At 42.8% G+C, this 16,284-nt stretch overlaps 1 protein-coding gene across 2 annotated transcripts in view; it reads right to left on the bottom strand.

Moving 5' to 3' along the window:
- Positions 1–12,445, bottom strand: part of VPS54 (VPS54, GARP complex subunit) — a 47,663-nt gene extending 35,218 nt beyond the window's left edge. The window contains exons 1-6 of one of the 2 annotated variants that reach the window (XM_017818808.1): positions 12,379–12,445; positions 11,902–11,992; positions 2,949–3,110; positions 2,005–2,110; positions 1,869–1,913; positions 327–405 (exon numbers count right to left, since the gene is read on the bottom strand). In XM_017818808.1, the coding sequence (XP_017674297.1) occupies positions 327–405; positions 1,869–1,913; positions 2,005–2,110; positions 2,949–3,084 (366 nt within the window). In that variant the 5' untranslated portion in view covers positions 3,085–3,110; positions 11,902–11,992; positions 12,379–12,445. Of the gene's footprint in view, positions 1–326; positions 406–1,868; positions 2,111–2,948; positions 3,111–11,901; positions 11,993–12,378 lie in introns of both variants that reach the window. The other variant, XM_017818807.1, reaches the window with a different exon arrangement.
- Between the last annotated feature and the right edge of the window lie 3,839 nt (positions 12,446–16,284).

Here is a 16,284-nt window from a genome sequence, read left to right on the forward strand (position 1 = left end):
AACACTGCTGGGGACACAATGACCTGCCATGAATGCAAACATGCCAAGAAAAAGTTTCAAAGCAGATATCACGAGCATTCTGACCTATAAAATATCAGCAATGTTCTTGAATAATTCTAGTCAACCATGTTTGAGTTTTCAATTACTGTTACAATGAAATCATCACCAGCTACTACTGCACATGAAGCCCTTGAGCAAGTAACAGATGATCAGTACGTTATAGAATCAATAATGAATAACATTCATAACATTCATTATTGATGACATAACATACTCATACAAAAAGACATTACTTTTTAATGACTAAAGGACGGCTTTGACTGTACCGTGTGTGTGTAATAGAGTCCTGCCAAAGGTATCTTTAGGAGTACAAATATTCTTGCATCTTTCATGAACCTTCTCTCTCTGCAAAAGAGAAAATATATTAAAGAATTATTCTGAGGCTTAGAAACCATTTTAAAAAAATAAGTTTTTTTCTTTCAAGTAGAACACTCAGTGAAATACAACTGCATTATGCCAAATAATTCTGACAAGTTCAAACATTATTTTCTTCCTTTAATAAGCTCAGACAGTTTGTCCAGGTAAAAGGTACCAAAAATTTCAACCTACAGTAGATAGGTTGTTTTTTTCCTGTATCTTTACATTTGAAAGAAAATGAACAAAGAAGTTATTGAAGAAGTGTAATAACTTCTCTACATAATGATATATAAACATAGATCAACTGTAATTACATAAACAAACATTTATTTGATGTCTAATCCAGAAATCACAGTAACACACAATGAATGCTTTTTCATTACTAAATTAAATTGGATCAAAGTAGAAATTGCTTCCATATCTTACTAATGAGTACCTTGCTGAAACCACATATCTTGTTTCATCACACTGAGCTTCAAATTTCATACACCACCAGAGACCACAGTGGTGAGAAATTATGTTTCTAAAGAACACCAATGTTAACTAGATTCCTGCTAGAAGCTACCTCACAGGTCAACTCCCTGTTTTCAAAATCTTCTTTCATTTAGCAGTCACTAATGAAGTGCTAATTTTACAGGATGAAATCTTAAACATTTAAAATGCTGAATATGTGAGTTAATGGTGGCAATAGTTCAGTTGTTGTTCAGTTATAGACAACTCACTTCCAGTCTTTAACTACAATTACATAAGTAACACTTCTGCAGCTAATTCTGAACCAGCAAAAAAATAAGGAAGTTACAAACCAAGGAAGCAGAAAACAGCAGGAGACTTCTACATGTTCTTTCAGTGAAAGAGGAAAAAAAAAAGAATACTACATACTTACTGACACCTGTATTTTAAGAGTTTGTAGAAGTCTCCTACTGGTCCTGGTGTCCTTAGATGTAGCTTAAACCTTCCTGTTACAAAAGAAATCATCAAGATAATAGGCCTATTTATAGTTTAAGAACTTTGTGTATAAATGTTTAGATTGAAGACTCTTAAGAAAGTATCTTCAACCCTTGCAGCATGTAGTCATTTGACCCAAAGGTCTGAGAATGCTATGCTGGCACTGTATAGCCCAACCACTAAACAATCCTCACAGAAAAAAAAAGCATTCTGAACCAGAAAGAATAAATATGAACTGTAAGCCTTGGTGCAGAGCTCAGCATTCAGAGACAGAAACTAAAAAAAAAAATATATGAAATTGGCTCAGGACAATTCAGACAGCATTTTCCACATGATGGATACTGAGATTATAAAACAAGAAACATCTAATGAAGGCCCAACAAACACTGAAAAGCAAATTAATTATCAGCTAGCTGTATGATGGACTACTAGCAGGGACATTCTAATTAGAAGAAGGATATCTTTCTGGTCCCTTGCACTATGTGCATCTACCTGGGCATTCTTACCGGAGTGATTTCCTGTTGGTATAATGCAAAATGTTCCTTGGTGATCTGTGGGAGGTAGAATGAAGGCGTGACTTCAGTGTCCACAAAGTCCACTCCCCATGTTTTTGTAAAGAAATCAGATTCCCTTTTTGCTAACCTAGGATCATTTAGTGCTGCTGGGAGATTGACTTTGGAATGATAAATAGTCCATCTTTGCTGATCCACAACTAGAGATGGGCTGTCACATAAGTTACTCGGATCGCCTGCAGCACAAAAGACAAGACAGTTTGTTAAGGTCAGAAACAAAGCTGTAGTTTTTGCTAAACTGTGGTTCTTAAGCCATGTTTTCACAATTACATAGTGGATTGGCATTATCTATGCAAAAGACAGATGATGTTCTTCAGCAACACTTCAACTTGCACTGCTATCAGATTAGCCAACACAAGTTTTGAACACAGTATTGGTGTATTGACACTCATTAAATATATTTAGCTCAACAGCATTAGTTTCTACTGAAGAGAAAAAAATTCAAACCACAAGCAGATTTCTAATATTCTGAACTTGATCAGAATGACAGCTGCAATTCATTAGCATTATATATCATAACTCTGAAGATCCCACCCCACCTACTCATTTTTATAAACTAAGCTTTAGTGCACCACAGCAGCTGGAACTGTGACCAAAACCTGGTTTTATGACAGCACTAGAGACTTAGTACTACAGACAAGTCTCTTGCTTCGTAGTGCAGAAGGGCTGGGACGTTTCACAGAAGTAATGCAGCCAGACTCCAAGCACACTGGACACATCTGCTGCAGGCTCTGAAAGACTATACCCCCTTACTGCACGGAGCATGGATTACAGCTGCAATGTGGAATCACACCCCATCTATAATGGGACCATCTTAAAACAAGCTGCAAATAGGAAATCTCTCCTATTGCTCCAAAGGGACACTGGGTGGTACAAAGCAGAATTACAGCACACTTGGACAAATATGACTATGGCTCAGTGCACTACACCCGCTACGACAAATGCCGACTGAACAACTGCAAACAGTTTAGTAAATTTAACTGCATTCTCACTCTCCCTGCACACCAACATTACCTGTGGGTTCCTTGGGACACACATCAGGCAGTGACTGCACAGGGCGAAAGCGTTTCGTGGCATCCATTTCTTTTTTAAAGAAAGCATCGCTGCTGTTTGACTGAGGCACTGGTGAAGAACTGTGGCTCGATGCCATTGCATAAAATCACCACTTGATAAAAGCTAAATAGGAAACAATAAATATCAAGGCTTTAATAAGGCTCTGCTGACACACTGTAGCAAAACAATGACATTCCAGTATTTTTTAAACTGCAATACTTCAACTGACACATTTCAACAACAACAGGAGAAAGTTTACTTTAAACATAAAAATAAAAGGCAGAATACAACTTCATAGTCTGTTCCTTCCGCACCTCTAGGTTTGGAGGATAGCTTGTTCTTGTGCACAGCACCAATAAAATGTTACATTAAAAAGAAAAAAAAAAAGTCTTTCAGGCACTTCTTGCTTTCTTGTCATAGTTACTGCAGCCATAGTGCACACATTCACAGTAGAATTTCCTCTCAAATATCAGGAAAATTGATAATTCAACTTTTCATGGCTGCCTAGTAAACTACAGTTTATTTCACCACAAAAAGTATTTGCACAGACAAGACAATTAAAACATAGATCAAAAAGCTTCAGATCAAGGAAAGTCTCACTAATTTTCAGTTCAATTTTAAGCTTCCATTTTGAAAATAAACAGCCTCAAAAAATTTACATCAGGGCTGAACTTAATGAGTTCTTTCCACCTGTAAACAAAACTGCATTTCCATCAAAGTATCAGTCAGTAGTAAAATGCAGAACTACCAGAGGTTTGAGAGTTTATTAAAACCCTTAAACAGGGATGTTTATTAAAACGCCCCCATAATGTACAGCTCAAAGAGAGCCTGTTCAAAGGGACTGATCTGGATCCTCACCTTTAAGGAGAAATTAAATGCATCCAGCAAGATTTAACCATCAACCCTTAATGGACACCTAAATTACTTACTACCCTGTGAAGGAGCACAAAAAGATAAAAGGCCTATTTTATCTTCAATCACTGAAGGAGGCATGAAAAGATGACTGTGCCTCACCCTGTCAGATTCTAACAGCATCACACACATTACAGCAAATCCCATTTGGAAGAGAAAAAACCCCCAAACTTCTACGTTCTGAATGAGGTTGAAAGTGTCCTACAGAACAATTCTAAAGACCAGTTAAGATATATAAGTACAGCTGTAATAGAGCATCCCAATGAAGAGGCCCATAGTAAAAAAACCCTACTGGTTGACGTAGAGAATTGCAACAGTCAGAAATAGAGAAAAAAACCTTCCCAGACATCTGACATAAATATCATAAAGCATCGGTCTCTCTCCACAAAAAGCCCCAAAACCTCCTTTTTCTCTACTACTTCTATTGCATGTTCATATTTTTATGTTCTTCCCTTGACATTTCCAAAGCAACTTCTTTCTTCATGAAGCTCTTCCCGGGTGTTTTGGGGTGGTTTTGTGAAAAATCTAGTTTGCTAAAATGACAGTGTTTTGCCATAATATTCTTAAAAAACACATCCAGTGCTCTGTTGCAATGACCAAGTCTCCCAAAGCCATACAGTAAATTTATCTGCACTTGGAACTGCTTCAGAGTGCTGTATTTGCAGCTTTTCTCCTGTAAAAGGCTCTGTAATATGAGACACAGTCTGCTCTAGCCAGGTGTATGAGCAACTAGGGCAATTTGTAGAAAGTACTGAAATCTTGTACTCTTGCTAGCAAGTCTTTCATTAAGCCTTGCTCCTTCCCCACAACGAAGTACCACCTAAAAGGACTGTCTAGGATGTGAATTGTCTCAACTACATAAATCTGAGTGGAGAAAATGCTAACTGTATTATGCTAGTCAAAGATTAAAAATAAATTTAAAAGACAGTTTAAGACTGAAGTCTAGCTCAATACATCAGCTTTTCAAAACCAAACTATACCTACTCTTGCACAGATATTTTTGTTACTTATCACCATAAAATATTCACTGACAAATCTTAAAATAGAATGAAAGGAGTACAATAAAATATCAGTGCAAGCAGTGACCTCCACATTAGTGAGTGAATTTAAACAAGATATAAGGCTTCACAGGCAGAGGCCTTCTTAAGTGGCACGCAATCTGATGCTGTACTAAATTATTCATAGTTAACAGCTATTCTAGTATCCTCATAAGTCAGGACCTTATGGATAATTAACCTCAATGAACAGCCACATTTGCACAGGAATAAACCCATCTGTACTGCCCCAAACCAGGCATTCCTCAAAATGCAGTCCTTAAACTAGGCAAGGAAGTATAGCTTCAAAGAGAGAAAGAAAAATGGACAATAATGCCTGAATTAAATTCAAATTAGAAAGGAGCATTTGCCAAGTCCATAAGTGGACAAAAATCCTGCCCTACACCCAAACCCTCCTCTGTGCACTAACTTTGCCCACAGCTGGAAAAGTTTCATTTGTTCACCCACAGAACAGCTGTTCCTTCTGCTCCACTACAAAACATTCTATAGACAAACGAACCTATAACCAGCCTCCTGAATCAACATTTTAAAATATGCAATAATATATAGATTTGCTGATTTAAACATACCAAAACAAATGAAACGCAATGTTAACACAGAACAGAACTGCTGCAGAATATTTTAACTCATTCAACTTCCCATGCAAGTGAAAGGCAGGTAAATGCAGTTAACTGCACAAACTGCAGAATGAGTTATGAAATGGTGACTCCCCATGAGTCTCTTACTCAGAAGAACATATGGCCACAGTAAGAATATGCAACCGTGTAACTTCATGACATCAGTATTTAAATTGTATACAATTACGTGTTACATAAACTGTGTTCTCTCCAGTAATCACCATAAGTTACTCACATTTTGTCTAGCAATGTGTATTTAACTAAGACAATTTAAAAAAAAACCAAAACTTTAGAGGTTAGATACAAGAGTAATGATGGAACCTGGAGCCCACCATTACGGTTTTAGTTACAACATGCCTTCAAATATATTACATCTATTTTGTACACAATGTATTAATTTCTTTAGTTAAAATTAAATTACACTGTTACTGTAATGACTTAATATCGCTGAAGTTAAACCAAATGAACCGTGGCAACAATGAAAATATCTCTGATGAATTGAATCTACAGTTTTCTTACAGTCTGAACACATGAAGGGTAGCCTTTCATCTTACAGCTTCCTCTTTAAAAGCATTCTTGTTCAATAACTCGCTCGGCAGCTACGGTATGACACAGCTGTACAACTCACAGCATGGAACAAAACGGCTGCCATGACGAAAGTAATAACCACATGCTTGGATATTTGTACAGTCAGCAAAACAGAAGATCCGTGCAGTTAGTAATGTATTAATCACATGACTCTTAAGAAGTTATTTCTGTGATGACTACGCTCTGACTCTGGAGTTTCACACCCGAGGTTTCAGCTGTTAGAAGAGAACACAGCAAACAACCAAGTGTGTTACTCAGAAGTAACTGCCCAGGGCAGTTGTAACTCTGCAGCGTGTCCTCGTTTTTCCAAGACTTGTACAAAAGTTCTTTGGAAACTGTCTCTCCATATTCCGAGTGTTATTCACATGCTTTGTGTTTATGATGGTGAGTCCTCGCTACCAAAACGTCCAGTACTATCACAATATAAACACCTTATTAGAGAAGGTGCAAACTAAGCCTTGCCTATTCATGGATATTAACGTCATATTTCTTTATTTTTGGGGAGATTTTAATTAGCATTATCAACCAATTTTCTATTTCCTACTTAAGATGACAGCTTTGCACAAGTTAATAATTTTTACCGGGAATTTTCAAGTGTGCATACTTTGGTTTGTAAAGCTTTAATTTGTATTAACGATGCAAATTAGAATTTATTAAGCCAGCATAATCCCCGCAAGGTGCCTGAAGTCTCCATTTATGCATTAAATAAACTTATATTTCTCCTTTCTCTGTGCTCTCCCTCCCAAATGAAAATAAATCTACAGCCCACTAGTAATACCTTCGACTTAAATTGGCAGTTTTGATAAGCTAGCTGGTACTTCAAAGGACACCCAGGAACATGGGGTTTATAAGCTTCAGCTCTTCAGACACTTCTAGAACCCGCTCTCCAAACTTTACTTCGGCTTCAAAAGCAGTCATATCAGAGAAGAGACACTAAGCACCCAAGGCAAAGACAGCGGGGTTCCAACTGACCATACAACACTGTGCAAGCTTCCCTTTAAGTATTCCACATTGTCTACTGTGTGCCCATTGGACACCAGCAGGTATTTTTGAAGAGGTACATTCTGCATCCCAAAAGTAAGGCAGGAGAAGTTTCTCTGTGAACACAAATGGCACGGGAAAGTCCCCACTGCTTTTCACGGCTTTGGCAACAACAGGGTGAAATGAAAACATTGCAAGTACTGTTCTGGTTATCCAACACCCTTTGGAAGAGAAAACCATCAGAAGCCACACACAAATTAAGCTAAAGCAAAATATTTCACCTCTTCTAGAAGACATCATAAATACCAAAGATCCTTATTAAAAAAAGTATACCTGAAACATAACTAAAGGAGAAAAATGCACAAGGGATTCCTTCCAGGGCCTCAACAGCCAATAGCATGTTGTTATTGATCTAAGGTATTTACTCTGTCCTCAGAAGTTTAGGTTTCCCTACCTATTATTATGCAGCTCTTTTTGCTAAATCAGCAGGATTTACCCTGTAACAGGGAAGTCATGGTACGAGCAAAGTACACACCACCTTTGCAAGACAGTGTGAACCAAACTGCGTTAACACAAGCTTTCAGGTTTTTTTCCAACCACCTAATAATTCCTCAGGCTGAAATTTCCACACTTGTCCCTGGTGCCCTGAGACAGACATCCCTATTTCAGAGGAGGAGCTGAGAAGATTAGCGTGGAGCAGAAATGTTGAAGCAGTTTCAGAGAATGAGCTGTAGCTGTTCTGCTAAGCCAAGCTCTTTCTGAACAACCTACTTCCACCCTGGGCTTTCAGACTAGGAAGCAGATGACTGTCAGGGGGATGATGAGGCTGGAGTCAGAGGACAGCTGTGACTTGTCCCCATGACAAGGCATCTACATTTGGGGGCACACTCCAACATCAAACCTCTTTACACAACCTGGAGAGGAGCCTGGGTCAGCCTGGCCTTTCTGAAAGCCTAATACATGTACATATATTTGTATTCATAAACACACGTGTATTTTAGTGCATTTTGCACATCCAAATAGTATCCCAAATCTCCTGTTCTCACACTGAGGGTGTGAACTTCTCTGCAAAGTTAGCAGGAGTGACGATCACACAGATTAGCTAGCCTTGCTGGGATGAAAGCAACCCAACAAGGAAGCTGTGCATGAGTTATCTGCCTTTCTCATCAGCCCTGCTTAGCCACATGTGCTGTTACAATCCAGCAGATTCTGTAATTCCTCAGACCGTGCTGCATAATGGGGACTGTGGAAAAGCAAGAGCACTTAAATAGCTTAAAGAGTAATGCCACCACCCTCCCCTTAAATTGTCTCTTTCATAAGGGCATCTCAAAATGCTCTCCTCAAACAGGGAAACAGGGAAGAAAGAACAGTAATCTGACTCCAGAGAAAGAACTGGACAGCTGCATCCTCACTGTAAAGCACCATGGATAGACTACAAGGCCAGGATAAAACATCTGATTTTCACATTATTATATTTTGTATTTTGTTTCTTTTGTCCCCCCCAACTGAAGACACCACAACAGCAGATAAAAAAAAAACAAAAACAAAAACAAACACAAACTAAAAAAAGCTTTAGTTGAGCTTCACTTCTTTAAACCCAAGAATAAGATCCTCTGAAAAAAATTACCCAAGAAGGTCCCATCACTGAATAACGTCTTTTGACTTAGAATAATACAGAAATGTAAACATTTTGTCAGGAACTGGAAAGCAATTATCTCCTTATAGACAAACTATCTGGAAAAGTAATATTTCATTTTTGTTCAGGTACTGAATAAAATAATTACATGAAACATCTGTGATGTACCCAATGTACCAAATGTACTTCCTCTCATCCGGAAACCCAAGCTCCCAGTGCTGAACACTAATTTGAAATAGGAAGGCAGTTTCTCTGCTGAAGGAACAGACCTTTCTACAGCTATTTAGGTCATTATGCACCAAGTTCTTCCATGCCAGGGGTGCTAGAATCATTCAGAAACAATCAGCAAAGCAGTAAAAATATATGCCAGAAAAGGCCTATGGTTAGTTGCCCACACTTTCACACAAGATGGGAGTGAAATCCTTTTGTACTCATTTTTTTCAGGCATCAGCATTACAGCGTGTATGATCCTCTTGGAAAACGGTGAAATATGAGCATCTTCTACAGCTCCACAGAGGCCCATGCAGCTGAACAAAGACCACGGAGCCCCGGCAGGCATTCCTGCTACAAGTCTGTCACAGGCAGAGACTGCAGAGCAGCGACGTGTGGAGGAAAGGCAGAAGAATTTCACCAGCCCCAGCAAAAATCCCAACACTGAGGTCCTGACTTTACAAAAGGAGTCTGACAGAAGCTCAGGGCAATTTGCATCAACAGCAAGTTTCCCTGTGCAGCCTCTCTGCCTGCTGTCTTCAGCAGGGTTAGGCTCGTCTGAAACCAATCTTTCAAAAATGTGAATTTTCATGAGAATTGCATCTTTCCTAAGCCTTACCCAAGTCCTGAACTGCAAGTAGCTATGAAGGAGTCAAATTAAAATACGTAACACCTTTGACATTATGCATAAAGCTGAGACCAGAGACCATCAAAAAGCAGGCCCAGCATACCCCATATCAACTCTTACTGAGCAGTCTTGACATAGGATGCCAGTCCACTGGCACGAGGCAGGAAGTCACTCTACAGGGCAGGTCCTCAGCAAACAAGGCCATCCAAACTTCAATTTGGTGAGAAACAGCGTGTGCCACCCATGTTTGCTGATAGTTCTCATGGTACCTAATACCTGCCCAACAGAAGGTCAAACGAGACTCATCACCTCTGTTCACATCACCTCCTTTTCATCCCTCAAATGGCTTCCACTGACACAAAGGATAAATAATTCTATAACCTAAAAACTGGTATGGCTATGCTGCATCTAGAATGCCAAAAAACAAATGGAAGGCCTTACACTGCTGCTTACAGCAACTGTGTAAAACTGGTGGGAACTCCCCTGGCATATTGCAAAGCGTCAGATACGCTATTCCAACTCTAATAACACATCTTAAACATGCTCCCACACAATCCAAAGCAGCTCCTCTTTTTATTTTTTATTTAAGAACCAGATTGATAGAGAAAAAGCTGGGATATTTCAGCTATTACATATGAGTATTTCGGAACATCTGATCAGTAAATAGATCTGTCATTTTTGACTACGAGGGAAATACATTAACAGTTCTTTACCTTTTGAAAAGAATACTCAGTTCTTTTTTTATTTTTTAATCTAGCACCTAGGTGAAGTGGGTGCAAAAAGTTAAAAACATGGGGAAGATAAATCTTAAATGTGACAGTAAATATTTCTTTAGACTTAATCACATGAGGCCCCAGAAACATGTATGTAGAACCTCCACATTCATGCTTATCCACTTGCTTTTTCTGTTCCATTCATAAAACAAGACGAAGAATAAACAAAGTGTAAAGAAAAAATAAACCAAAGGAAAACTGAGCCTCCCAACTGGAAGGATAATATGATGTTTGTTGCCCTTCTCTCTTCTTAAGAGACTCACAGCTCCTCGTTTCCCCAAAGTCTGAAAAGGAAAAGCAGAAGTGGCTTCTACACAGAGTTGCTGCCCCAAAAGAAGAAATAATATGTACATGATTCCATTTCCCAACCTCTTCCCACCTAAACTGCCAAAGAGCAAGTCTGCAGTCTGCTTCCTCCACTCTTTCTAGTGCCTCCTGACACCTTCCAGGCAAACAATATCCTCCTTCAACCTTGGAAATGTACATACTCTTCTCCTCCCATGAGGTTTGTGCTGTCAACAAGGCAAAATTCCAACACACACACCAGACTCCTGCTACAGAGAAAGACGGTACTGAAGACACAGGGACACTCAGGACAAATCCTGTTACTGGCAAATCAGATGGCAGAGGTAGAGATGCTCCTTGGTGTGCAACCTTCTGACCCCACTGTGAGGCTGCCTACATGATGCACAGTGACTTTTGCTTAAACAGCCATGGATCTCCTGTCTGTTAGTCCATTTCAGGCACTCTTTTCCTAACCAACAGAAGCACTATCCTATCCCCAAAGAACTGCAAGGGAACTGTAGCTTTTGCCTGTACTACAGTTTGGCCAAGAGTCACACTGACTCCCAGGCAAAAATAGTAATTACTGCAGCCACTACAACAATTAATGTACTACTGTCAGGTCTTTTAGTAAGAGTGTTTTTTCACAGGGTTGCAAAGCAGATGTAATAGCACAGCTACAAGGAGGTCCATAGGACTTCTCATTCACAACTTCATCAGACAGGGTACAGGTAACACACTAAAGACACTACCTATGCTTGAAAAATCTCAAAAAACCCACATGTGCAAGTCTGAAGTCCAATAATTATTTTGCGTACACTCGATGTCATGTAAGAGAAACCCTAAGTATTTAGAGAATATAAGAAAAACAGAGAAGGAAAAGAGAACCAATAACATACTAAGGCCTAAACCAGACAGTCGGAGAGGGAAAGTTTTGGTTGAGCGTGCAGAAGGTTGGTATTTTACACACACATATGGGTATTTCTCTCAACAGGACACACTGAGCTTGAAAAATTACAGTAAGAGAAGGCAAAAAATTACATTTGCCCATGCACACAATTTTAGGATCATTTACAAACCCGGGAACCATCGCAATCCTAAATGGCTTATGGAACCAACAAGCCCTTCAGCGCTCCGCAGCCCAGTCTATCCCACTCCTGCTGCCATGCGCCAGCGTTACAGAGGAAACCCCAAAACACTTGCTCTAAACCAAAGCCAGGAGCCGGCCATACCTTGGGGAGAACACGCCAGGAGTATCTCCGGGAGGCCGTCGTCATATCTGTCCCCGTAGCATCGCTTGGAATGCTGCCGGGGGCTGGGGACCTGCGGGGGGAGAGCGACCACATGAGGGAGGCCCGGCCTCCCACCGGCACCTCCAAACACACCCGGCGCCGCTCCCAGCCACCGCCCGCTCCCCGCCGGGGGGTTACCATGGAAATCCAGACCGTGGATTTGCAGGAAAAGGGCAGAGAAAAGCGGGGAGAAGCGGGCAGCCACCCCCGCCGCCCGCCCTTCCCTCACGCCGCCCGCCCCGCCACCCGGCCCAGGCCGCCGGCGCCGCTCACACAAAGGGGCGCCCCGGGGAAATTAAACTTTCCCGGCCGCTCCCCCGGGGAGAGCCCCGGCTGCGGGCGGGGGCGGGAGGCACCTGCGGCGCCGAGAGCGGGCGGGCGGGCGGGCGGTGGAGCGGGCGGGCCCCGCTGCCTCACCTGCGGCGGCGGGCGGGATGCGCGGCCTAGCGCGGCTCCTCCGCCGCGACACGTCGGTGCCCCCGCGCAGGGCGGCGCAGGAAGCGGCCCGGGCGGCGGCGGCAGCGGGAGGAGGGAGGAGAGAGCCGGGCACCGCCTCTGCCACCGCCCGGGGGAGGAGCCGCGGCCGCGGCCGGCGGAAGGGGCCGCGCTGGGGCTGCGGTCCCGCCCCCTCGGGAGAGGGGCCGGCTGAGTATGGCGTGAGGCGGTGTCCGCGGCGGAGGCGCCGCCGTTTGGGGGGCCCTGCGAGTGAGCCATTGCTGTGAGAGCCCCCGTCAGTGGCCCCCATCAGTGACCCACAGGTGCATCTCGGCCCCCATCACTGCCACCGCCGTCTCGGTGGTGAGATCCCCCCCTCGGGGATCCACAGCTGCAGCACCAGCCGTCGTCCCCCGGGTGGACGATGGATGCTGCTCCACAGCCAGTGTTATTCAGATTTATACTTATTCATTCTTCATCGGGTCACAGGAGATTCTGAAGTACGGGGACTCTGTTAGGTCACAGTCAAGCGACAGCAGCCTCGTGCCTGGTCGTGCCTTAGACAATGATTAAATCCTCGGCCATGGTGGCACAAGGAGGTTCTGATTAACAGCAGCGATTCTCCGTATGTTAAATGGCAGAAGCGTGTGAGCACGTGGCCATGGGCTGTGTAAATGGATGTGTGTGGAAATCCGTGGGGTCACGCCTGGGCTCGTGGCTCACTAAGTCGTGTTTGTGTCTGCCCCTGTGCTGACACCAGACAGACTGGGCTGAGGATGTTGTTTTGCTCCTCGGTGGTTATGTTGGCAGACGCTTGTCGCGTACAATTTGTTTTGCACACTCAGCAGATTACCCCAAATGAGTCGCCAAGATCAGGTGCTCAAGAGTCACAGGGACTCCTGGACTTCCTTGGGAGATGTGTCCGACCTGACCAGTGTTTGCCCTTCAAAAGGATGAGTTTAAAGAGCAGAAAATGTGACACTACCAGCCAGAAAGACCTGTTTATTATTACTGTTACTTCATAACTGTGGCCTTCAGTGTCAATAGTCGTCACCACCACTGCTGCATGTGCATCCTTTATACCTTTTGTAGACAAGCTTTAGAAAATAAAGATGTACTTTCTTTTCTTCAAAATTGAATCCTTGACTTTCCGGAGTTATTATCAGCTCAGCACAGATCAAACAGACTTTATTGGAAGCTGGAACAGCAAAAGCTGTCAAAAAAATCAACTATGTTAAATTTTAAATGCTTGTTAGGAAGCCAATGGGAATTTCCCTCCAGCAACCTGCAAACGTCACTCACAATATTTTCATAGCATGTTTTCCACTACCTGGCAGAAATCTCTTTGTGCCTTACAGCCTCTGCTGTGCTCAGACTGCAGACACGCATTTGACACACTCCTCGTGGGCAAAACATGGTGGTTTGGGGTTTTTTCCTGTTTTTTTCTTTTTTTTTTCCCCTGGGGATCACATCAGTTGGCGTCTGTCTGTCTTCTAATCCCTAAAACCTGACACAGCAGCAATAAAGTGAGAGATCATAAACATAAGGTAAAACTGATCACTGTGTATCGATCCAGACTGCAGAAAGACTGATTTTGCAGGATTTGGTCATGTGGATAAAGTCAAGGAAATCGAAGAGGCTGTGGGAGGGAGGGAGGTGGTGTTGGCCCTGTCCTACCTGCCGTTCTGCTTTGTGTCACTTACTATTTTCCCAGAGGAGTGTCCTCAGCCGCGTGGATTAGGGATAGCATTCCTGCCTCGGCATTGCTGCCAGCTGGCTGGGGGTGTCCCCATGGCTTCTGCAACCGCTCACAAGTGAGTCAGAAAGTTTGGATTTGCCCAAATCATGTTCATTGTTTGCTTTCAGAGGTCTGACTTTCTGGAATTGAACCTGGGAGTATCTACATAACTGCTTTCCATTAGGAAAGAGACAGATGGGAGGGGATCAGAAGGGAGAGGCAAAAAGAAAGGGAATCCCCAGCAGAGAAGCAGCTGTGGGTGATTATTAACTACAGACACTGGTTTTGAAGGGAAAGCCCTTCCCACAGCCTTGGTGGCAAACCAAGTTTCCCCTTTCCAGCCCTATGGGTCAGGCTGAGGCTAAAGGCCAATCCTGCAGGGTGGATACTATTTTCCATGCCTCCCTTGTATGAATCATGGACTGATCCACTTGCTGCTGCAATGTGTTTGGGTCCTGGTGAGCAAACTGAGCCAGAGCCAAGTCCAGTCATGCAGGACTGACCTCAGTGCTCAGCTGGTGAGGTTCACATCACCGATCTTGAAGCATCTTCACTGAGTCAGGGAGATACCCTGCCGGGTTCATCTCAGTTGATTACTGAGAGCAGCTCTAAAAAGAAATTTTGCATCAGTAGTTTAGCATGAAATGCCCTTTATGTAGAGCTGGGCTTACCCCACAGTTGACATTTGCCCAGGAAGCCCTGATCTGGCTGAAAACGTCAGGTCTGTGTTTCTCTTGCACCAGAGAGGTACATTCAAATCCAGTGATTAATTGTGTCAGAGACACACGGGAAAGCCATACCCTGGAAGTGACCTTTTAGCCATGCACCCTCCCGTGACCTTTAATATTTTCCAGTTGCAATGAAAAGAGTCTTGTTATCTGCTCACACAGGGAAAGTAACAAACTGTTTGATTTTCTACCTTATGCTTCATTGACGTTCTCTCTGAGCTGAATGTTGTTACTGTTCTGCTGCATTTTGTATTAACAGCAAAGCCCTCAGTTCCCCTTGAGAAAAATAAACTAGTGCTGCATCATAGTTGTGGATTAGAAGGAAAGGGTGACAGCCAAGCAGTTACCTCCTGCTGCTTGCTTTTCTGACTGTCACCTTTCAGCTAAACCCTGTGGTGGCAGTGACAACACCAGTCCAGCCTGAGATATCTCCTCCCCTCTGGACCGTAGGATACTCAGTGGGTGATTTCTAGAGACTTTGAGAAGAAAGGCTGCGGTTTAAAGCATTAAAAAACCTCCCCAAGGCACGTGGAATGGCTGGGCTTGTGAGCTGTCGTCTGAATGTGCTGACGGATCTCTGCGGGTAAGAGCAGCCATTGCTTTACCAGCAGGGTTGGTGAGGTGGGGGAATTGTGAGTCAGCAAACCACAGTTCACTTGATCTGCCCCTTCAAGTACAGCTTCTGTCCCTAAAGTCTGCTTTTATGGTGGCATTTCAGTTATCTTTGCTTCCTGCTGATTGCCAAGGGCCACGTCAGCTTTGCAGGACAGCCGCGACTCAGCCCTGCCAGCACTACAGTGCCTGGGTGACATAAACCAACAAACACTCCTGGGCATGTGGGACATAGTCCTACAGAGAGTCTCTAAGGGAAAAAGTACAGTCCCAAGTAGTTTTAGCCAGGAAAATATTTCTACCGCTACTTTTTCAGCTACATGAGTTAAATTGGCATTCTTGCAAAACAACAGAAACATGATGGGTTTTTTTCCTGCGCTCATGCAGGTTCAGGAGTCTTCTGCGGACTCTTCCTGGGAAGGAAATGGGAAACAGTGGGTTTAGTGCTGTGGAAAATAAACAGTAAAAAGAACAAAGTAGCTCAATGTTTTCCCAGATACGAGAGAGAGCAAGAGACAATAAAAAGTAAGGAAATGCTTATTACTGCTCAGTGGCAGAACCAGCAGCCAACTGTTGTAGCAGCTGGGTTATCTCCAGGAATATCTGGGCTCCTTTCTTGGGATGCTATAGTGTTTTACAGGGTCCTTGGTTACAAGGTCCTGGTACCACTAGCTTTCAGAAACTTCCATAGAAAACCTTTGCTTGGCTTGTACTGCAAGTGAAAAAATTAGGAAGGTACTGCGATCCAAAGGGAATATGAGGGAAAAGAGTGATTAAATGTAATTAGAGGGCAAGTCCCCTAGGAACCCT

The sequence above is a fragment of the Lepidothrix coronata genome, unplaced genomic scaffold (genome assembly GCF_001604755.1).
Source record: "Lepidothrix coronata isolate B3197 unplaced genomic scaffold, Lepidothrix_coronata-1.0 Scaffold71, whole genome shotgun sequence".
Classification (NCBI taxonomy): domain Eukaryota; kingdom Metazoa; phylum Chordata; class Aves; order Passeriformes; family Pipridae; genus Lepidothrix; species Lepidothrix coronata.